At 42.0% G+C, this 24,396-nt stretch overlaps 1 protein-coding gene across 10 annotated transcripts in view; it reads left to right on the forward strand.

Annotated features, from left to right (window-relative positions):
• The window catches only part of Robo1 (roundabout guidance receptor 1), a 1,006,112-nt gene that overhangs the window by 608,698 nt on the left and 373,018 nt on the right, over window positions 1-24,396 (forward strand). For 2 of the 10 annotated variants that reach the window (XM_052740993.1, XM_052740997.1), the window contains exon 1: window positions 4,766-5,918. The exons of 7 other annotated variants lie outside the window; for them this stretch is intronic. In XM_052740993.1, coding sequence (XP_052596953.1) covers window positions 5,864-5,918 — 55 coding nt within the window. In that variant the 5' untranslated portion in view covers window positions 4,766-5,863. Of the gene's footprint in view, window positions 1-4,764; window positions 5,919-24,396 lie in introns of those variants that run through there. One more of the 10 variants, XM_052740996.1, reaches the window with a different exon arrangement.

The following is a 24,396-nucleotide window of genomic DNA, read 5'->3' on the forward strand; positions in this document are numbered from 1 at the left end:
ACCCAAGCTTTCTCACAATGCTTATTTGCATGTTAAAGGCATTGAGGAATCACAGAATGTGCCGAATCCAAAGTCTTCCAAGCCTATCCTTCCGTGGGGCTTCCTTTTCCCATGTGATTTGGTTCCAAACAAGCTGGATTCAAATATAAGTCCATGGCTTTTGGGCCATTGAACTCTGAGTTAATCTTTTACTCCCCCAACCTCATCTCTAAATTGGGAGAGTAATAACACCTCACAGGGTGAGAATTAGATCAGATAATGTTTGTAAAGCGCGGCAAACCATTCCCTCAATTAATGCTACTTTCCTGTGTCCTCTTATTTATACTCTTCAAAAACTAACCATCTGTGAACACCAATGGTGGTGGACGTTTTAATGAGGTTCATTGTGGCCGGAGTGTAAGGTCCCAGTCTACCAAATAGTAGCACCTAATTTTAGAATATCTGCAGTGTCCTGGCATGGAGAGATGCTCAGAGGCAACCACAATGGCTATCATTTCACAGCACATTAGAGTGCATTATAGTATCCATATTCAATAAGCCTTAGAAAGCTTTGGCGAGAGGAGGATATAGTCGTGGACTCAATAGGGTTCTCTTCCATCTTTTAAAAGTTCTATTGAAAGTGCTGCATTGCCCTCATTAGCAGTGAAAAGAACCTTTAAAGCAAATCAAAATGAATGATGCTAAAAGTCCTTTCTTCCGGTGCCTATCTGGTTTGGAGGAGATACCTGTTCTAAATGAAAGAGAAGCATCCAAATATTACAGTTAAATTATGTCTTATATACAAATATAGGACAGGAAATAGACATAATATTTCAAAATACAAATAAATGTGAATTTGTTTACCATTTTATTAATAGTTCTTTTTTTTAACTTTTAATGATTTATTTATTCTTATTTTATGTGCATTGGTGTTTTGCTTGCATGCATGTCTGTGTGAGGGTGTCCGATCACCTGGAACAGGAGTTACAGACAGTTGTGAACTGCCATACGGGTGCTGAAAATTGAACCCAGGTCCTCTGGAAGAGCAGCCAATACTCTTAACTACTGAGCCATCTCTCCAGCCCCCTTAATAATAGTTCTTAAGGTTATCCTCTGATTGGGACTATGTCTCCAAGTTGGAAAAAACAGTCAAGTATGCATTTTAGTTTAGTATTTTAGATACCAAACACTGTATAGATTATCTAGCAATTTTGTGTAAAAATTGCTAAGTAAGCAGTTGTTTCCTGAGGGATGGTATATCAGAGTAGCCTGCGGAGCCTTACTGTGTAGATCTTGCCAGATCTGCTCACCAGGTCTGCTGGAAGTTGTGGCTTGCATCCCAGGCTCTGTGTGATACCTGGGCGTCTTGCTATGGAGGCAGACAGACAGATGTTCTGCTTTGTAGTTTCCTCAGGACTCTGCCATCCTGATCGGAATAAGTGCTGTCTGGAACCCCCAAGAGACCCCGGGGACTTTTTGTTATTTCCTGAATTCCTGCAACTGTCCCTCCCCCAACTCCAGGAAATCAGATCAGAGCAAGTGAGAGATCCCTGTAGCTTTGGCGTTTTGCCTGTCAAAAGTTCCTAATCATGAGACTATTATTGGAATGCATTATTTTCACATTTCTTTAAACTTCTCAAAGAAGCTCTGAGAGATCCTGAATTTCCTAAGCCTCATATGAGATCAGAACTCTCCAAATGGAGCTTTATAACCAGGTACTCTTTTCTTTCCTTCCTCTCCTTTCCCCTTCCAATCTGTCATTTTTCTTTCAATTTTTAATCTAGCATACAATATAATGAATTTCACTATGGCATGTCCCATCAGTATTCTCATCAAAGTGATCAGAATTGAATTTTTGAATGTCAATGAAGACACGCTCTTACCTTGGTTTTTGTCTCCTTACCAATCTGGAATGGTTCAGAATTCTATTGCCCATGCCCGAGCTACAGGAGACCTGTCTTAAGGATGTTTCCTATGCATGTGTAGATGATACACGTGCACTCACTTTTATTCACAGAACACATTGAGAGCTAGGCGGCGGCGGTGATGGTGCACGCCTTTACTCCCAGCACTGGGGAGGCAGAGCCAGGCGGATTTCTGTGAGTTTGAAGCCAGCCTGGTCTACAAAGCGAGCTCCAGGACAGACACCAAAACGACACAGAGAAATCCTGTCTCGAAAAACCCCACATTGAGAGCATTTTGGACATTCTTTTGGGTACCTTAATATTCAGTAACAAAGATGGAATGGTGACAAGTTGCTATGAAAATATCCATCTCCAGAAATATTCAGAGCTATCAATTCACTCAGTGGCTTTTTTTTTTTTTTTCATTTTGAGGCAGACCCTTCTCTAGGGTTGGTTTTATTCTTTGCATAAGAAGAAGAGTTAGTGCTCTTAGAGCCTGAAGAATAGGCTTATTTTTACATCTTACCCCTTATGTAAATGTTCACACTCAGCAGTTGTTTGGATAGAAGTGAGTTAGAGAGAGAGAGAGTGAGTGAAAGAAGAGAGTTAGGAAAGTTTGCTAGCCCTCTAACTTGCACCTGTTATGGGTCCCTAATACCGTCTGCGCACAAACTCTTAATTTAGATGCCAATTTTACTGATATACTTGGCAGGACAATTTTAGAAAACACTTTGGATGAGAGTCTGTAATAGCTCTTTCCTGGTGGGTGCTGACTGTTGTCTCCCTAGATAATTTCATCTTTAAGGCTGTAACAAAGGTGTTTGATGGTGTAGTCTACTGAAGTTGAGAAACGGGGTTAGTACTGATACAATTTCAATTCAATGGAAATGTGGTGGGTGTTGAAATAGATCTTTAAAAATATTTATTATTTTATTATTATTATTATTATTATTTGTGTGTGTGTATGTATGTATGTATGTATGTGCAGCACATGTATAGAGCAACCCGTAGAGGTCAGTAAAGAGCATTAGATCCCCTAGAACTGGAATCACAGACAGTTGTCCCTCATCATGGTGCTAGGAACAGAACCAGGATCTTCCAAAGGCAGGAGACACGCTTTACCACTGAGCCACCTCTTCAGCCCCCGAAGTGAAATGATCTTGAGAGATCTCAGTAAAACTGTGAAGACTGGGAGATGTGCTTGGGAAACAATTCCTGCACAGGGTCTCCTTTCTCAGACTGGGTGTGCATGGCAGAGCCCGTGGTTAGCATGCGTGAAGCCCTCCCACACTGAACATGAATGTAGACACACACACACACACACACACACACACACACACACACGCACACGCACTTGCACATGTGCACACACCTAAAATAAATGAAAATAAAAGGATATATCCCTCAATAGATGGAACTTCAAAATCCTTACATAAAATCCACTTAAATAACCTGAGAATTTGTGGATTTTCTTTTTCTCTTGCCCTCCATCATACTAAGCTTATTTATTTCCTAGTCCTAGGTTATCTTATCTTAAAAGTACATTTTATTCCAAGAAAAATTTATTTTCTGTTATTCACTAAATCGATGTTTTTACCAAATCAATGTATGTCTCTTAGCATTTACTGCACGTTCTTGTTTTTATTGCTGAAAAGATTCTGGTTCGACTCTTGGAATTCTTATCACAGTGTGTTTACTGAGTTTTCAGTCAGCTTTCTCAGGATTAAATTGTCTTTCACTTTTAAAGGCAGCGCGATGTTAACCAGGTTTCTTTCCACAGACAATTGCTCTGAGTTCATGGGTCACAGCAGCCTCAATGACTATACTGCCTTCTTTTAAACTTGTATTTTAGTTAGCTAATGCATGCACTCACTTAAGGGAAAACTAGAAAAGTAGAATAGTACACACAAAAAAATGATCCAAGTCCTACTCACCTGCTCCTGTCCTACAAAAAAATAAATCCAAATCCTCCTTACCGACTCTATCCTATGCTACCTGCCACAGTACTAAATACTCAGCTTGGAGTCATATACAATAACTTTGAAGACAGTAACTTATTAATCAAAACGATAGCTTTACATTTACAGAGCCTTCAACATACATTATATGGTTTTGCCTGTGCCATATATAATAGAAAAGGAAACAACGAATTCACGAAAAAAGTGTCTGTCAACTATCCCGGGAATGTTTTACATTGGGCATAATTGGCCTAATCATTCCGTAGCCCCCACAGCCATGTTTCAGAAGAGATAATAAAGTTGGTATGGTCACAGGAATAATAGCTAACAGGTGCCTGATACCTTGGGATTTAGGAGGCCATCATTGCAAACTTTAGATTATATGTAACCTCCCCCCATTTCTTCCTCTTCTTTAATTGTTAGCTCTCTACTTTGTACAAGGTACCAAGTTGAAGCGACTGTCCTGTAAACATAATGAAGTCAAGACCTAACCCTTCACTCTTAGAATTAAGCCTCTGTATAGGACCCTCAGCAAACTCAATGAAAACAGAGTATCCATATACTGACATAGCCTAGATCATTCGTTCTGTCCTTAAGACTCTTTGCTGAAAGATCAAACCAGTTTGTTTGTTTGTTTGTTTGTTTAACGAGACTGGGGATGAGTGAAGTTATTTGGAAGTTTAGTGCAATCCCCTGGAGCGGTAAAGAAGAGGTTAAGAGGGACCTGGAGGATTTTTGAAGTCTTTGGTTTGGGAGGTTCCATTTGGAAAAAGGTGCAGGGGAGACTCGGATGGCAAGGGACCCAAGACAAGTTCTCATTCGCTTAGATTTCTGCTCCTGTGTAGTTGAAAGCTCACCTGAGGGCGCAGTTGGGCACTCCGGGCATGTAGATGGAAATATTAACAAGCAGAACTTGTCTGAGCAGCGCCAGCGAGGACATGGCAGGGATCGCGCGTCCCCTTTAAAGGTTCCGGAGCCGGGCTGGAAAGGGAGGAAACCCGGGGCGGCAGGGACTGAGGGGGAAACCCACAAGCTGCCGAGCCTAGAGGAGGCAGCGTGAGAGCAGAAACTTCAGACGCTGCAGCCCCCGGCGGAGCTCGGGCGAGCCTCAGCAGCAGCATCCTCCCGCTTGCTTTTCCCCACCAACTCGCAGCCGCCTGGAGCTGCCTCTCCGAAGCTTCCAGGAGCACCGGGGTGAGAGCAGCCACCCCGGGAAGTTTGGACTGCAGCTTGGTTTGGAGGTGCGTTCCGCGCGCCCCAGTGGAAGCAGGACCCGGGGCGATGCTGAGTGCTGCGCCGGGCTGGGGGCGCCCGGAAGGCGCGCGTGCATCCGCGGTCCTGTTGCGGTCCCCGGTGCTCTCCGCATCCCGCGAGTGATGGGCACAAGGGCCCGCCCAGGCAGCCGCTATCGCCGTACCGCCCCTTCGCTCCCTCCTGGCGCACGGAGTCACCCAGGCGCACCCCGTGAACCTCGAGACTGTCCTCTCCAGCTGCCGCCGCTACCTTGACTGCAATCACCGCCAGAGGGGGTGGCTGGCTACGGGACTGGCTCTCTCCTGTAGACGGAGGAGCACTTTTTTGGGGGCCCTTCTTCTTCTTGTGTTCTCACACCCCAACTTTGCAATCGCCGCGTAGCGGCGCCCGGGCACACGTAGTGGAGGCGCACGCCGGGAGGCTCAGCAGGACTGTGGAGGCAGGAAACCGCACAACTGCGCCTCCGTTTCGGCTCTTTGTTGTTCGCCTTGGATGATCCTTGAAAGTGGCTGAGCCTCCTCGGAAACCCAGGGGCCAGGGAAGCCAAACCTTGGAATTTTCCTTTGCAAAGGGCTCTGAGGGATTGACAAGCCTCCGGAGAGGTCGACGGAAAAACTGCCCTGCAAACTCTTGGCGGATTGACTCACGTTGCTTATATTAAGCCTTTGTGTGTAGGGTGTATGGTGTGTGGCTTCCATAAATTTGGAGATCCCCGCTTCTGCTCCCTTCTCTTGGCATGAGACTGTATGCAGGACCCACCCGAGGACAATGATCGCGGAGCCTGCTCACTTTTACCTCTTTGGATTAATATGTCTCTGTTCAGGTAACCTGCGTCCTCTTTCTTCAGCCTTGATCTGCTTTGCTTGCCCCCCACTCCACTGTTCATAATCGAACCCTGAATCCTGAACTGACTCTCCGGCGACCTCTCCCTTCTAAGGCCAGAGGGGCTCGACCCTTTCAGAACTTCTACAGGAAAAGGTTTCTGGTTTCCCATTTGAGGTTGCCCATCTGGCCTATCACTCCAAACTCCCCTGAAATCTCCCCAGACCTCCTGGTAGAGATCCTGGCCTTTCACCAAGTTCAGGGCACGCCCAGCTTACTCCGGGGAGACGCTTGTCTAACCACTTGGGTGGGAGGAGGCTGCGGGTTGTCCCCAAGTTTTGGTCCCCAGAATGAGGCCAAAGTATCATCCATCTGAGGAATCCTGAGGGGTGCTGGAGTGGAGGGGGGGAGTTGTGTGTGTGTGTGTTGGGGGAAGGGGGGAGTGTGGCTTGTGATCCCCACTCCCCAGGAACCCAGAATCTGGTCCTCCAATCCACTCCTCCTCTTCGGAGCTCAAGGAGTTGTTAGAAGTTGTTTTATGTAACCAAAGTCTGTAATTAAATTCGATTCCGAAGAAACTTGAGGAAATAACTCCTGCTCATGGTAGGCTCTAAACTAGCCACTGCCTGGCTGGGTTCAGAAGGGAGACAGGAGGTTGCAAGTGTCTGAAAGGAACAGTAAGTTGCCGGGTAGCCCTTATTGGCGAGACAGAGCAGAAGGCTGCGTTAGTATTTGTAGGGTGAATTAAATAGTTCTGCAACTCCATGGGAAGTGCTGGGAAGATGCTGCTTAAGATACCTGCCGGCCTAAGAGCAGGCATGCTGTGGGGGCTTGCAAACAGTTTTCCTGTACTCCTTATGAAGCTTCAACTATGGATGACTGAACTGAACCGTGGACTCAACTTTTGTTTCTTCCTTTGCTAAGTTCTGTTTTCAATCACGGATCCGGTTTCAGGCCTACACACACACACACACACACACACACACACACACACACACACGCACGCACACTGCACCTTGGGGGATTATTATAGTCACATACTGAGTGTGCTTCAAGTTGCACCAGGGCCTAAATGGTGGAGTCACTTAATTTGCATAATTATGAAATAATTTTGAGGCTAGCTTGAACATTTGTGGCCTATGGTGACGCTTTACGTTTAGATCAAAGGTTTTTCTTAAGCCAAGAGGCTACAAAAAGAAAAAAAAAACCCACAAGAACTAAATGATAGTAAATAAGTTCCTAAAAGAATGTAAGCTCCTGAGAGATGCTTCCTTGGCTGGAAGTTAAAAGGCACATTTGAACTAAGCTAAATAGGAAACACACCAAGTTGTTACTCCTTTGAAGAAAACAGAAATTGAAATTTCGGCCTTGCCTATCTTCTCTATGTCACAGTGGATGGATGAGAAGCTTAAACCAACTCTTTGGGGGCCCTTCCCCCCTACTTCCAACTTCCCCTTTCTCTATGGCAGCCTTTCTTCTAGGTTTGCATATCTAGATGACTGAATAGTTCCCCACTCCCCATTCTCAGCCATGGATGCAAATAAAAATCATTAAGATCTTCTCTCTCTCTCTCTCTCTCTCTCTCTCTCTCTCTCTCTCTCTCTCTCTCTCTCTCTCTTCCCCCTCTTTCTCCCCTTAGTTTTAATTTACAGCCTCAGATACCTCTGAGAATTTTTTGTTGATTCACCTTCTCTGTTAAGGTTTGTTCACGTGTGTAAAGGAAGGTGTCAATGTGATGAATGACTGGAGGGGCAGATTACTGAAGATAGGGGGATTAATGGTCATTAGTCACTGTTGGAGCTGAGTTTGTGTATGTTGGGACGTTTTATCATGGCTGTAGATTAAAGATAGGGTCCCACTGATAGGGTATCCCTGAAAGCTGGTCCTGTCAGCCATCAAATTCTGTCTTCACTTGGGAAATATGGGGAGGGTGGAGTCTTTGCTCTCGTTTAATAATAATCTGAACAGTACTTAATATCTGAGCTCCCAGTTTGAATAGATGTGGGATGTGTTTAGAATCTTAGCGCTAACAAGATGTCTTGGCTTCGTTTTCACTAAATTTCTGTGTGCGCCGTTGAGTTGGCGCCAGGTTTCTGTCTCATCGTGTTGCTGGTCTACTTTGCCAGGTTCTAGGCCAGAAGTGGCTTTGTGGCCCTTACTCCTCACTCACATTTTACCTGAAGCTTTTCATTCCTTTGCTAACTTTCACTTAGGCTCCAAGTCTGAACTTGGGAGGCCAAACCATTGGGCTCCTGGGGTGATTTCATGACCCTGGGCTGCTGTAAAGCACCATGATTGATTTAAAAAGAAAACAAAAAACAAAAACTTTGCAGAGTTAGGTAAGTAACTAGTAACTTGGATGTACCCAAGACACCTGGTCAGGGAGTGAATGAAGTTCTTGAAAGGTTGTGTTTCATGTTTTGCCTCCAGCCTGAGATCACAGTCTAGCACTTGTTAATGGAGTGTATTTAGGAGAAATGTGGTGAGCTCAAATAAATCAAAGTGTACTGAGGGGATAAGGCGCCTCCGACAAGATTTAACCTGTAAAAGCATCTATTGATTGTCAGTTCTTTTTTTCTCTCTTTTTTGTGTTTAATACTGGCTGCCAATTTAACAAAGTCTACAGTTATCTTCAAAGACATCACAAACTCTGTGTTGGTGTGTTGATGGCATATTGAGTGTTCAGTATTAAGCTGGAGAGTGTTTGCTTTTATAGCCTTAAAAAAAACCCTTAATGCTATAAAAAAAAAATACAGATTCAATGAAGCAGAAATTTGGATGTAAAGTGGGCCTTTCTTTGGCAAGTCATTTTAAAGGTGACTCTATCTAATCGGTTGCTATACCTGTGTTCTTCTTGCTTATGGATATATATTTTGGGGGTGAGGCAAGGAACATGAGGGGCAACTCGGAAAACAAAATAGTGCTGTGAAGTCTCTCAGGAGCTCAGCCCACATGTGCCGCCATAAACATCTTACTAAGCTCCTGGCTCAAACTTGCTTTCCTGTGAAGAAATGATTGAATTTCCATCAAACGTGGGGTGAGATCTGGATTTCAAACACAGGGGGAGTCCCCCAGTGCTCTCTCTTTCCTCCTTGTGGAGGTGTGCTTCTTTACACATCTTTTGGTGAGTTTCGTGGTTTGGGACAGTGTCTCCCCCCCCCCACACACACACTCTCTTTTGGATCTCTTCCTCCTCCTCCCCTCTCTCATTCCATTTCTCCCCGCTCCTCCCCACATGAGTTACTTCAGCCCATGTGGATTAGTTTTTAAATTTTGAAAATGTATCCTTATTGTGTGGACGTGGGGTGTGTGTGTGTGTTTGCGTGTGTGTATGTGCCCGTGTGAGCGTGCAGACGGGCAGCTTGCACGCACGTACAGATACTCAGGTGTCATGGTACACTTGTGGAAGTGAGAGGCCGAATTTCAGGAGTTTTGATGTAGTCAGTGTCTCTTGTTTCTGTTCTTCCGTGCATTGGGTACTAACTGGCTTCAAGCCCCTGGGGAAGCTTCCTGCCTCTGCTTCATAGCTCACTCCAGGAGTTCTACGATTACAGATGAACTAACTAATTCAGCCTTTGTACATGGATCCTGGGGAATCATACTCATATTGGCAGGCTTAGGTGTTTCATCGGCTGGACTGGCTTGCTGACCCATATTATCATTATTTTTTAATTTTTTTTTTTTTTTTTTTTTTTTTTTTTTTTTTCGAGACAGGGTTTCTCTGTGTAGCTTTGCGCCTTTCCTGGAACTCACTTGGTAGTCCAGGCTGGCCTCGAACTCACAGAGATCCACCTGCCTCTGCCTCCTGAGTGCTGGGATTAAAGGCATGCGCCACCACCGCCCGGCCTATTTTTTAATTTTTTAAACATACAGTCTTGTTGGATTTTAAATATAAATACCTAAATTCTTGATATTTTAACAAATATCTCTATCCCCTGATAATGGGTCCTCTAACACTTAGGATTTGTGACTGAGCTGCTGTAAAAGAGAATGTTTACCTGAAGATGTCTTTCTTGAGTTTTACTATGACAAATGAAATATTCTCCTGTCAAAAGTGGTATAAAACACTCTGTTTCAACTAACAGTGACAATTGTTTACTTATTTTTTATAGTGAGCAGATTTTAGCTATAACAATGTTTATAATGGAAAATAGCTGGGTTCCAGGAATGCAATTGGAAGGAAATTTAGGAATACATTATTCAGTGAAGGTCCTAAATGGTTGAGCCCTCATCTGTTAACTTCTGTGTTCGTAAAGGATGCTAAGGCAGGATTTACGTTAATTTTTCAAATCTATTTTTGCGTGTGTGTGTGTGTGGTGGATGCACGTGTGTGTGGGGGTGTATCTGACTTGGTGCACGTGGTGTCCAGCGGGGACATCAAACATCCTGCTCTGTTACATTCAGCCTGATTCCTTTGAGACAGGTTCTCTCCTTGAACTCGGAACAAAGCTGGCAGGCAGCAAACCTCAGCGATCCCTGTCTAGACTGCCCTCAGCCCTGGGGTTACAGGCTCTGCCCCACATCTTGTGTGGGTGCTGGGAATTCGAAGTTAGGTCCTCAGGCTTGCACAGCAAGAGCATGCTGAATCATCTTGCTAGCCCTTAATTCCTTTAAAAAATGTTCAGTTGTTAACACAGAAATGGAAACCGGCCTGAAAACTTGATTTTTTTTTTTTTTTTTTTGATGTTGGAAATTATAAGGAAATCAAAGTTAGGCCTAAGATAATCTAGAGAATATGTAAATTTGGGAATAAGAAAGGGCAAAGAGAAAAATAGAGCATAAGTTTAAAGACATGCAGTAGAGGATGAGATCCGTAATTATAAGGTGTTTGTTTGTTTGTTTCTTTGTTTTGTTTGCATGAGACAGGGTCTTATTAAGTAAGATCTTATTAAGTAAGGCTGGCTGGAACTCACAGAGATCTGCCTGCCTCTGCCTCTCAGATGCTAGGATTAAGGCCTAGCCCTTAATCTAGTTAAAATACATGGAGAAAGTGTGAGGTGGAGATGTAGCTTAGTGGTAGGGTGTTTGCCTATCTTGTGCAAGGCCCTGGCTCTGATCCCCAGCACCATAAAATAATTCACACACACACACACACACACACACACACACACACACACACACACACACCCCACACACACACAGACATGGGGGTGAGGGGAGGGTAGAGTGCATGTGAAAGTATAGTCCATTCTAAGTGAATTCTGTCCATGTTCCTTGCAGACACAGCAGGAGAAGCCAACCAGGAGGACTAAGGGTTTATGAAAATCTGATAGCAGTGTTTGTGCTCTGTGTTTAGCAACTATGTAAAGAACTAGATCGCTTACATTTTATAAAGCAAAAGCAGTGGAAACCCATCCCAATCTTTAATGCAGTGAAAGGATTCCTTTGAGACTGCAGTTCTCTGTTGTCTGTGTCATAGATGCAAAGGAGCAGACACTAAAGAGTAACAGTGTCATCACGTCACACCTTTTCCTTAGAGGAGGTAAGGGAAGTGACGGGAGGAAATAATTTAAAAATGAGCTTGAGTTCAAATTCCGGAGCGAGGTAGGAAACTTTGTGATGGCTTCTGTGAGTGCATGAATCTCCAGCTATCACTTACTAAACGTTCATCACTGTCTTATGCAACATTTATGAGAGCCCTATGGCAGAGGTGGTGTTGGAGTTTAGATGTTTATTTACTTTTACTTTATAGTTATGAAAACATCACTGAGGAGCTGGGAAAGGTGGATGAGGCCGGTATTTGAACCAGGCTTGTTCTAAATTCTTTGTTAATGTAAAATTGTCCAAGTTGAAAAAGAGAATTGAAGGTTAAAAAAAAAAAAAAGATATGGTTCCATCTCCTTTTACTTTACCCCACGTGAGACTGTGGTTTGAACACTTGAGAGTTTGAAAGGGAGACATTATGTTTCCTGTTGTTAAGAAAATGGTCTTTAAACCTTTAGATCACCCAGAAAGAAAAGTCCATTCTTTACATCTAACCAGATTGCATTCAGCTTTGATCCCATCTGGGCTGAAAGTAGAGGGACTCAATGTATGTCAAAACACGGTCTGCTGGAGGTACAGATGCATATAGATCCCGAGTTGTGTTTGCGAAAACGAAGGCTGTACTCTTTCATGCACACTTCGGGAGAGAATTTTTTTTTTCTTTTCTGAATCTCAAGGCAAATAATTGGTACTTGTCAGGGAAGAGCCTGCAGAGAGACAATCATTTCCCCTGTGGTCGCTCTGACCCTCTGGGTGAGCTATGGGCTGGCAGTCATTTAGCAGTAGATGAGCCCTTCTGTTTGATTGCTGTTCACAGATGACTCACTTCATGGTTGCTGATCATGGAAGGGGTGAGCATTAATACCTGGTTGATCAGCTGCTTAGGAACTGCTTATGCATAGCCAATAAAGTGGCCATCCTGTGGAGATCAAAAGACCACCTCCTTTCCAGTTCTGGATTAGAGTGGTTTCCTTTTCTCTACCTCCACTTTCAGCCCTTTGGTTCAATCTTGCTGCTGACCAAGAGGAAGCAGAAAAGATTATAGTGTAAGGGGAGGTAGCTTTGATCTCCACCCCCCTCCCTCTCTCTTGATATTTCTAACACGGGATGGTTTCATGTTGCTTCCTTGATGGGAGAGCCACGCCTCATTACCCATCATCCCAAACAGGCTTCTACAAATATCCTTAACTTCTTTTTATTTGGTTTCCAAACATCTTGTGAAAGTGTCGTTCTACACTTAAAAAGTATTTTGAACGGTATGACGGTGCATATTTCTGATTTCATTCATGGAGAGAAGTCCCATTGTGGCTACAGCTGTTCATGGCTTAGAGTTGGAGAGAACGTCTACTCCTTGTGTTTCATTCATTTGGCTTTGTGGGGGTGTATGCATAGATGACAAATAGAATTCAGTCAAGTCTGATGTTAACTAGCCTATAGTTTTAATGCCTGCCTGCCAGTTTGATACTTAGGTGAAGCTTTGAAAGCCCCACCAGTGGATAAAAGCAGATGCCAAGAGAGTGCTGTGGTTCCTGTTAAGTGCCAAGTGATTGATTGACATGTATGTTATAGGAAGTAATCAGCGTTGATTCATAATAAGGCAATGTATTTGAAGGATCTAATACAAACAAACACCCAGCATATTTGAAAAGTACCTCTTGCAATAGCAATTCACCAATACAGTTTTCAAAGATGCTCTTGATTGGATTTTAGAAAGCATCCAGATGGAAATATATTCCTCTTCAGTAGCTGTAGAGGCCCTGAGAGCAGGGAACAATTAATTCTCCACTGTCACTTATGGAAGGAGCAGTTCCCTAAAATTACTTGGGAAGAGTTTGGTTTGAGACTATTAGGTGTTCAATTCATTAAAAGAAGACATGTATTTTTATTTTATGTGTATGTGTGTGCTTTGCTGTGTGTTTACCATGTGCCTACAGGAGCCCTCAGGCCAGAAGAGAGCATCAGATCCCCTGGAATAGAGTTACAGGTAGTTGTGACCTGCCTGATGTGAGTTCTGGGAACCCAATCTAGGTCCTCTGCAAGAGCAGGAAGTTCCCATACCTGCTGAGCCAACTCTCCAGCCTCAGGGGGTCCACCTTTTATTGCCACCTCCCTACAGATTCTCCACTGAATGTGAAGAAAAACACTTGAAGACTACAATGGTTGGATGTACCTATTTGATACTTTAAAAATCCTTTCTGGTGTTTGCCATCTCCTGATTTCATTGTAAGCTTCACGGACAACAGGAGACGACTCTCAGATATCATGAAGAGTCTAGAGCTTGCTGTGCGGGGATGTTAATAATGCACCATTATGGACAAAAAATTCATCCTGTCATCCTCTTGTCGGGACTGTAGTGAATGGAGAATCAGAGGCTGGAATTGAACTTATGTCCACGAATGTGATTTTGTGTCTGTTATTGTTAGCTTCAGTTGTCAAGTTTCCCTGGGAAAAGGGAACTGCAGTTGAGGAATTGCCTCCATGGGGTTGGCTGTGGGCACATCCATGGAACGTTTCCATGGTTATTAATTGATGCGGAAGAACCCAGTGCCCTGTGGGAGATGCTGTCCCTAGGCAAGTGGGACTAGAGTATGTGAGGAAGGTAGCTGAAACCGACTGGCAGGGGTCCATCAAGTGCTGGTCTTCCATGGTTTCAGCTGCGGGACCTGCCTCCATGTTCCTGCCTCCAGGGCCTGCCCTGGCTCCCCTTCTAGGACAGACTGCAAATCTGAAAGCAAAGTAAACCCTTTCTTCCCTGGTTTGGTTTTGATCAATGTCTGGTCACAGAAACAAAAAGCTTATACTGATGTCCCTTTCAAGATTGGGCAGCTGCAGATAATGCTGGGGAGATCGACCGAGTTTTATAATTTCATCTCCTGACTTAAATAACCTGCATGCTGTTTCATTTTCCTACTTTAGTGTATGATTTTTTTTTTAAAAAAAATCTTTTTGTTTTTTAAGTAGTGATCAACTAAATTCTGACTTGGCTCAAGCAATGTGCCTATCCCTTTCATAGGAAACTAAACCTCTGCTTTTAGTTCCTTGGCTCTAAAGCTGGTTTTGTTTATTAAGGCTTCCTTTACAAGGCAGCCGTTATCACGTCGAGGCATCACTGAAATGGGGCTTGCTCATATAACAGAGTGAGAGAAAGCACATTTGTACATGTTAACTACACACCTCGGGGTAACTTTAAACGGCTTCAGCTTCTTGGTTCGTGAAGTATTTCAGTCACTCCAGACCATTCAATTAGCAAGCTGTGTGTATAAAAGTAAACTACCTCATACAGCCTGTGGGAGATAAAACTCATCAGTTTCTACCCCCCCTCCCCCGCCCCCAATGTGGGGAAGCAAGAGTTCCCCAGCAAGCTTTTTATTAAGCTTACTACTACAACTTTCATAAGCGAATGAGTTTCTCCAGTCCCAAATTTCCTAAACCTAAGCAAATAGCAGGACAGTAGGAGAGAAGCCAGGCCTTCATTTGGAGAGCTCTGCATATGCGAAACACATTTGTCCCTGTTGGAGGGCTCCGCTTTTCATCTCTACGCATTCGGATTGGACAGAAGCCGCGAAAGCGCAGCTTTCCGTTAGATTTAGTGTAGTGAGAAAGGAAAGGAAATCCAGTGAGTTGTTTGGTCTTTAACGGCTGTGAGATTATCGCTCCTTAGAAGCATATAGTAAATATTCTTTCACATGATAAGAACCCAGGCATTATTAATTAAATGACGGATTGATGCCGTGTTTGCCCACTTGTGTACCCTGAATCCGAAGGACAAGGAATCCATGACAATATCTCTGATAAAAATAGTCGTATTGATAAAGTCAGAAGTCTATGGGGTGTCACTCTCTTCATGGCAAAGTGCTAACATGCCTTATCTTCTCACTGGAAGCAGCCCCTTTCAGAAGGAATGTGTGCTGTTATCCCCACTCATCAGCATGGAAATGAGGCTGAGAAAAGTTAAGCTCTTGAGGATCCTGGGGCAGTGAATTGGAGTGAGGATCTGGAAGCAAGCTGCCTGGTGTCCAAAGTCTTCGTGCTCACAGTGAAGCACATGGGAATACACTTACTCTCTTCAGATGCTCGGGTTGTCTTTGTTTTGTTCTTATAGGGAACTGGGCTGGGATGCCAACTTGAATCAGTTCCTTGTTGAGCAGTAGATCTTTATGTCTACTGTCCACTCCTCTCTTCTGCTGTGAAATGATAGTTTACAGAGAGGAAATCACCCTGGTATTACATGCCACAGATCACAAAGTTACCTTACAAACATGACCTGGCTGTGTAAAATTCAGCCCTGTCCAGTTTGGGGAATAAAGTTGAAATAGTAAGACCCTATTCTGATAGTTGAGTAGGTGAATTGAAGTTTTCTGATAGTTGAATAGGTGAGTCGAAGTCAGCCCCACCGGAAGTAAACTTCTCTGAGAAAAGGATCATTGAAGTGAAGTTGTTTTGAGTTTGGAGATAAACGCTTTCTTGGTGATAAGATGTTATTGATGACCTGGTAGGGGGAGTTGTGTTAGAATTAGTGCCGGGTGTTTCTTTAAGGTCTATCCTTCTCCAGTGACAGGTTTCAGAGCAAACAAAGAAAAATAAAGCATTGAAAAATACTAAAGAACAAAAACCATGGTCCCTGCTGGTCAGACTTGAGTGATTCCACAGTCCTTAGGAAGAATCAGCAGCATAAATGGCACACTTCCAGAAGCAATCAGTGCGTTTCTGAAACGTTATTCTTTTTTTTTAAAGTTGTTTTACATACAACTTTTTAATCATGACTCTTGTTTCTTAAGTATGACTTTCTCAGGTCTACTTGGTAGTTCCCCCAGTGTTATTTCCAAAGGTGCAGATGGGATCATGTATTTATATTTTCTTCTCTGTTTCTTGAGTTGACATAAGGCTTCAAGGTGAAATGACCTCTCTTCCAGTTTCTTGTTCAATGGCAGAATAAAGCAGTAGCATGTCTCTTTAGACCTCTCTTTACCAAGCCTTGAATTCTTACCCTAAGTGTTTCCTCCTAAGTTAACATTTGTAAGTATTTCTTTATTTATTTATATCTATTCGTGTACACATATGTGTGAGCAAACGTCTTCCAAGGTGGGAGTAGAGAAGTCAGGTACAATTTATGTTGAACCTAGGTCCTCTGTAAGAGCAGCAAGTGCTCACAGACCACTGAGTGATCTCTCTAGCCCCATACTTGTTTAATAGTAATGGAGTTTAATACTGTTTTGTTCATCTTGGCCACACCCTCAGCCTATTATTGTTCTTTTAAAATAATAAAATAATTATTGCTATGATTGTGTGTGTGGTGTATGATACACATGCCATGATATTTGTGTGGAAGTCTGAGGACTTTTGGAGAGTTGGTCCTGGGAATCCAGCTCAGGCCATCAGACTTACATAGCAAGGGCTTTGTTTACTGATCCATGTAGCTGCCCAGTTAATGTTTTTAATGTGTTTCATAGGGATCTTCCTAAAGATAGCTTGAGGATTCTTAGTCATCATCATCATTTGAAGAATCCATGTTCTTTTTAAAAATTTTTTTTTAACTTAAAACATAGAAAACATGTAGCTTGCATTTTACCCTGAAGATCTTACATTATATAGATTCTAACAATTTTTTTTTTCTGGACCCAGAGATTTAAAATGATTTAAGAAACTAGGTACTTCTTTCCTTAAGATAATTTCCTACTGAGCCATTTAGTCTAAAATCATAGTTCCCGAAAAATAAAAACAAAAGACAACAGAAATTTGTGAGATTCTGTTTTCTGTTTGATAATAGTTTTTAATGACTGAAAACTGAAATGCCTGCTCAGGGCTTCTGTGTGGAAGAAAATGCTGAAATAAGGTACTGGGCAAAGTCAGCTAGAGCTTGCTCTGGAGAACCAGGGCATGAGTGCAGACAAAGTTGCAAGGGTTTTCAGAGAAGTCATAAACCCTTTTAGGAAATTCCCCCAAGTGATAAATGGTGTATTGGTATCTAAACTAATAATGAAATAACAACAGCAAAAGTCCTCAGAACAAATACAGCCCACTGGTGACCATTTTTGTGGCTATGGTATCATAACGTCACTTCCGCATAGGACAGAGCTGTGTCTTGATGCATGCTCCTACCCTGCTTGACTCTGTTAGACAGTTTTCCATTCCTGGTCTTTGTCTTTCCTCATTGGGTTATAACTAGTTAACTGGTTACATTAATGGCTTATTTGTTTAACCCAAAGCTCCTGCCTTTATTGGGCTCTGTTTACAGTTTACCAATAGTATTTGGTGAGTGAGGCAAAGTAATCATCGGTTTTACCGTTTGTGTTTATTCTGTCGTCTTAAAGCAAACAAACAAAGAACACAAAACCACAAGTGCTTGGTGAGCTAGGAGCCCCTGGTGAACTCAACAAATAATTGTAGTCTTGAGTAAGAAGAGAGGTGATCAACACAGTTCTGAGGGTTGACTGATTGCTTCCAAGAGATGCATCGCCATATTGCATTGAATTACAGGCTACGAAAATACATTAAGGACACAGAAAAAAAGAAAAATGGGGAAAACTGAGGCTATAGCAAAATGGCAAGAAGCTGCGTGTGTCTTTGTGCAAGAATTTATTGCAAGATCTGAACCTAGATCTCAGTTCCTTTCCTTTCATTATTTGTATACAGATCATTAGCTGGTTGACAGAAATATTATCATGAGGGAAACTTAATCGAAAAGTCAGTAATCAGTTCCAATTGAATATTAACCAGACATGAAAATGAAGCATGCCTGGACTAACTTGTCAGTGAACGTGTAATTTAATTTGTGAAGTATTGATTTATATATGGTTTTGAAGACTACATCTAACATTTCTGTGAGGAATCTTGTGCATAATTCATAAATGTTTCTCAAATTTACATTTGGAGGATTTCGTTGAACACTATAGATATTACATTTTGCTCAGGTGGTCAAGATATATCACAAAGCTATATATATGAGGAAACTTACATTAACTGTTCTCCTTACTCTCCCAAGAATACCTATGTTATTTCTTGGTAGACGTAAGAAAATTCTTTCTACATGTAGAATTTTTTTTAACTCCATTTTGTTTCACTGCCAAGTGCATGGGATTGCTTTTTGTGTCTGAACAGCTCATCGTGGGGGGAATAATACGGCAGGGTCCCATCGGGGATCATTAGGGGCATTACTCATGTAAGACATCTATCAGGGCAGCTCTCCTCATGCTGAATTCAAGAGCTGCAGCTCCGAAATAATATGAGATGCTCACAGCCATGAGGCAGGGAATCACTTCTGAGTGGGAGAAGGTCAAGGCACGGGCAGGGAAGAGGTCAGAAGCAGTAATGTGCCCGGAGCATGAAGAGCAGATGCACTGGAGGCTGGAAGCCATCCCCAGCATTTCATTGTCCACAGGAGGCATGTTTAAAGATGAGCATTATCCGATACTTTGACAAAATAGCCTGCCAAGAATAACTGACCCTTCATCCCAGGAAAGGGTGGCTGTGATTTCCACATTTCTCTGGAAATTATTTCTGTAGTTGAATTGCCTCAGTCCAGTTGATCTTTAGCAGCTCTGGGACCAGAAGTCTGATTCTTCTACTTCCGTATATATAAGTGCTTCTTTCTTTGTGACCATAGACATGTTAGATTTGTATTTTTTTTTTTTTTTGAGAAAAATGCCTGTGTTTGTATAGGCATTATTGATTAGCATACGTGACACACCTGCCAAGTTAGGGAAACAACCTGGGTCATGTCACCATACTGGCTTTTCTGAAAGCTGTCTCCTGTCTCTGGGGGTGCTCTGGCCGAACCCTTTCACATGGTTCCTTTGCTTCCATTTTCCAGCGCAGTTCCTGGAAACAGTGTATTTAGCCTATGGATCTATCTCTACAGTGCCTACTCCGGAAAGCTTTAGCTACCTGGTCTACATACTGAGTGGGGAGCTGATGGATTGGTTTCTTGGGCATCCTGTACAAGACTCCCCTTGCCTACCTACTTACCTCATGACTTCCTACACATAGTGTTTCGGATCTCCTTTCCGACTCTGATGGTCTATGATTAATTAATCAGTTATAACCAATACATGGGCCTGTCTGTGAGTTATTAAGTGATGGAGCGAAGAAAACTGGGTTAGGAGTTTCCTTTGCTTTGATCGGAGGAGTAATAGAAATGATTAATATTTCTTTCTTCTTATTTATTTCATTATTTATCTGAGTCAGGATCTTAGTATGTGGTTGTGGCTGGCCCCGTATTTGCTATGTAGACCAGGCTGACCTGGAACTCAGAGAGGTCTGCTTGCCTCTGCCTGCTAGGTACTAGGATTAAAGACATGTGCCACCACACCCATCTCCCTCATTTTGGGGGAAAGAATATTATACTTTTAGAATTACAGAATGTAAGAAACCTGTATTCCAGTGTTAAAAACAAGCAAGTTGGCCTTAGAACAGCTTTGTGTAGAGATGTGCCAAATATGGAAGTAGTATAAAAATAAAAGCACTTTGATAGGACTTTGGATGTCTGTGCTAGCTTGGAGTCTGTGACTTTTGCCATGATATCTTCTATGGCCTCGCTGTAGTATAGAGTGAGAAGAAACACTGCTTTGACCCAGACTAGGTTATTGTTCTTTACTGGCCACTGAAAGGCTTTTCTTCATGCTGAGGGTTTGAGGGTTGCGGGGGGTGGGGTGGTGGGGGGGGTTGTTCTTCATCTGTGCACTGCAGGCATCCAACTGGTTAACATTTAGTTTGCTTCCAGGGTTAAGTTTTGTAGTGTTTAGCCCAAAGACAACCCAAAAAGCTAACTTACCTTTTGCTGGGTGTGTTCTTAGTGTGGTTTTGCTGTCTGGTGCCATGATTGTAAAAGAGAAGGGTCTAGAGGTTCAGTCTACTGCTGTGAATAGTCATGTCTCCTTCTCTGGGTTTTATCTCATTGTTATTTCCTTATCAGTGAGATGGAGGTAAGTAAGCAGCTACTGGGTAAGAATCCCATGCAAATTAAATAAATTATCATATGTAAAGGGCTTAGCATTGGTTTGACTTGTTTGTGTATTTGAGTGTGCAGTGTTACAATGTTTATTTCTAGTTTACCTGTTGAGAGTCTTTGCCAAAGTCTTCGGAAAGATACTCCTTCCTGTACCCAGTATGGACCCTTTGCACCATGCCCAAACTTAAAAACAACTGCTAGGTAGCATCCTCATGGTCAGACTCCTAGCGACTGAAGACAACAAACAAACCCCCTGGGAAAAAGTGTGAGCATCTTGAAGAGAAAATTCCAGGTTCAGTTGACAGGTCAGACACAGATGGATTCCTGGGCAGACTGCCATGCCAATGGGATAGCCATTTCTATATGAATAAAGAAAAAAAATACAATATTGTTTATACTGAGCAAAAAAATGCCAGCAATTAAGACTGTATCAAGTTTCCTTCCTACCCCACCTCCAATTTAAAAAAAAATGTTAATGCTTCTAAGAGGATTAAGAGATTTGCAATTTACTGTGAATTATTTTAATCAGATTAACTATCCTCATTTACTTGGAACTCAGCTTTTTTTTTTTTTTTTTTTTTTTTTTTTTTTTTTTTTGGTGTGGGGAATGGAGGCCTTCCTTCTGTAGCAAGACTTGGGACAGGCCAAGGTAGTGTGGGCCCTAAAGAAAAATGAAGTCCTTCTGGATCCTGGAGTAATATGGTGGGCAGACCTGAAAAGAGAAGGTCCAAAGGAGGTAGACTAGAATACTGCTTACAGATACCAGGCATTGATAATCTCTGAATTCAGAAAAACTGTATCCAACTCCCTTCTTTACTACCTAACCACCGTCTTCAGAAGCCATAGGTAAATTAGTGGTATTGAAAACACGATTCAAGAACACGATATTTAAAAGAGCCATTGACACAGGTTGGGAAATCCAGTGTTGATTATTGATTAATGGTGTGATTCATTAGTTTGCTAAGTCATTATCACCTTTTGTGTCTGGCTGTCTCTAGTGTTGGCCCTATCACTAACAAACTGCGTGAACTTGATTACACTACTTAACTTTTCTAAACCTTGTTTTCTTATCTGTCAGTTGGGAGAAGATACAATAGGAAAAGGCATGTAAAGTGCTTTCTCCATTAAAAAAAAGCATTCAATAATTTGTCACCGTTTCAGTTCAAAAGTAGATATAGGAATGATTTCCTGGAGTTCTAACACTAAGATACTGAAGCCTAATACAGGAAGATTTTAATAAGATATGATTATATTATGCACTTATTAATGAGAGAAGTTGTAAATTAAGCTATAGGCTAGACTATTCAGTGAGGTAAATTGTCCATTCAAATAGGAGAGCAAATGGATGTTTTTGTTTATTTGTTTACTGGTGTTGAGTCTCCAACATCTTAGGTAATTCTACTACCTCTGAGTTATAGTGCAGCTCACACTTTGTACAAATTTTCTCTCCAATATACATGTTATCTAATATGCATGTTTCTCTCCAATATGCATGTTCTTGTTTCCTTTTATCTCTTTGTGTGAATGTGTTGTCCAGGAAAGCAGCAGGATGTTGAAGCAGTTTTACTTACATGGTTGTTAAGTAATATCTGGTAGTAAGTATCAGAGGTGAAATTTTAAGAAGGGAGAGAAAATTGCAAATTTTGATTTCATCACCAAGCTATCGTCCTGTTCAAGAATGCTGTTACTAGTCTGTTTGGGATATATCCACCTATGTATTGTCTATGTTTGGTCCCAGGTCAGTGCTCCCCCTAAGCCTATCTTATGGTTTTCTAGGGATGTTCATGGTTACTCAAGCAGGGAAGCTTTCTCTGTCTTCCTGGATCCCAGACACTCCCAGTGATACCAATTATCTCATGTCTCCAAACTGATGGTTTCAATGTTCCTAAATAAAAACTATATCTAACAGAAAAACAATATGGAGCTGAAGAAATAACTTAATGGTTAAGAGCACTGGCTGCTCTTCTAGAGGACTGGGTTCAGTGCCCAGCATCCACATGGCAGCTCACAACTATCTATAACTCCAGTTCCAAAGGATACAACACCCTCACACAGACATACATGCCGGCAAAACAACAAAGCATAGAAAAAAAAATCATTTAAAAAGATAGAAAAAACAATGCATTTTCCATTACTCCCAAATCAAATCGAATAAGTCTATATTCAACAGTAATCTAAGGATCCTTCATGGTAACGTGTTTATCATAAACGCAACAGAAAGGAACTCATGGTGTTTGGGTTTGTGTGAACATTAAGGAGACGTATTTAAATACTTTATAGTTTCTTTTTGGGGACCTACAGCGTTAAATCCTGTTGAAGCTACAGAAACATCTAGAGAATTTGAGCACTTAAAGTTACTTTTAAAATTAATTAAAATGCTTGCTTGGTAGTTTACTAAATCTGACTTATAAATAGAATGGGGCCTGTTAAGTACTTTCTTTCATAAAAATGCAGTTGTAAAATAAAATTAACTTGTGTGTGTGTGTGTGTGTGTGTGTGTGTGTGTGTGTGTGTGTGTGTGCACATATGTGAACTGGCATACATATGTGCAGAGTTCAGACAACAACTTTATGGAGTTAGTTTCCTTTAACCTTTACATGGATTCTGGGTATCAGGCTGGCGTAGAATGCAGTTTTCTGTGCTGAGCCATCTCCCCAGCCCTCAAAGTGCTAATTTTCAAATTCTTCAGAATGTTTTACCATTCAAAATTACTTTTCCCTGGAGATACCTGCTCTAGCTAAGAGCTGTTGAGGTTTTGATAATATAGAAGCAAATTTAGCTATGGTTACTCCACCCAAGGTTCGTGATGTTTCATCTGATGCTTGAGGGGGGTATATGAACCATCAGAACAGGATGTACACAATGAAATATGAAGGGGTAAAAGAGAAAATAGGCTTCTGTCCAGGGAAAAGGACACAGTAACAGATTCAATAATACTGAAAATCAACCTTTCTCTTTGTCTTCATGTTAACCTGGGAGTAAACAATAGAAAAATATTAGCACATAGAGAAAAGAAATTGTATTGGTGGGTGAATCAGAAGCATCTTGGGATTATGGTAGCCCCCCCCCCCCCAACCTTTTCCTCATTCACAGCTTCACCAACAATGGATTGAAATATTTAGAACACAAATTACATATTCATGGCCAGGCTTATTTTCTCTATCATTGTTTCTTACATAAAATAGTATAACCACTCTTGGCATTGAATTCGGTATTAGAAGTAATTTAGAGAACTTAAAGTATGAGGCCACATACAAATATATTTATTAAAAACAACTTGCACAGCCTTGGATTTAGGTATCCTTGGAGGTCCTACAGCCAAATTCCTGCAGGTCTTGAGGGATGAGTATAGTTAACAGATCTGGTGCCTATGAAAATATTTCTCACCAAAACGCTGGGCAGAATATGATGGGTTTTTTGCTCCAAGTTAACCAGACTGAATTTCACAGTGTGGCGAAGGAAAAACATTATGTTTTTAGTTTTAGGTAGGGAAGATAATGTTTGTTTGAGTGGGACAGAAAGATTTCCTAACCACTAGTCTGGCTCAGGCTATTAGGGTGATGAAGGGGAGAGATGGAGAGTCAGGACAGGGATGAAGGGAGAAGGGGAGATAGACTTCTGGATGGTCAAATGAAAAGATGGAGCCGGAATATAATTTGTGTGAGAGGAAGGGAATTGTACTCTCCGATTAGCAGTTCAGGAACACAGGAGGGACCACGTACAGAGAAAGCACTATGAGTTGTACCCGCAGTCCTCCAAATGCAAAGCCAAAAATGCTGAGAGGGAACGTTCCAGAACTGTAAGTGAATCATTGGTTCAAAGATGTGGCTTTGGAAGAAACCGTAGCATAAGACTTAAGAGGAAAGTTTCTCTAATGAGAAGCTTGAGAATAAAGGGAGCAAGCAAGATGAATAAAGTCAGCTCTCCCGACTTGCTTTAGTGGCTATTATTATTTCTATGTGAATGACTATAATGTTAGTCTGTACATAAGACTAGAGGTCTTGTCAGGGAAGAGAACATTAAAGGAGACGGTCATATCTGAGTCTGG

Source organism: Peromyscus californicus, unplaced genomic scaffold (genome assembly GCF_007827085.1).
Source record: "Peromyscus californicus insignis strain IS unplaced genomic scaffold, ASM782708v3 Scaffold_16__1_contigs__length_79575227, whole genome shotgun sequence".
Lineage (NCBI taxonomy): Eukaryota > Metazoa > Chordata > Mammalia > Rodentia > Cricetidae > Peromyscus > Peromyscus californicus.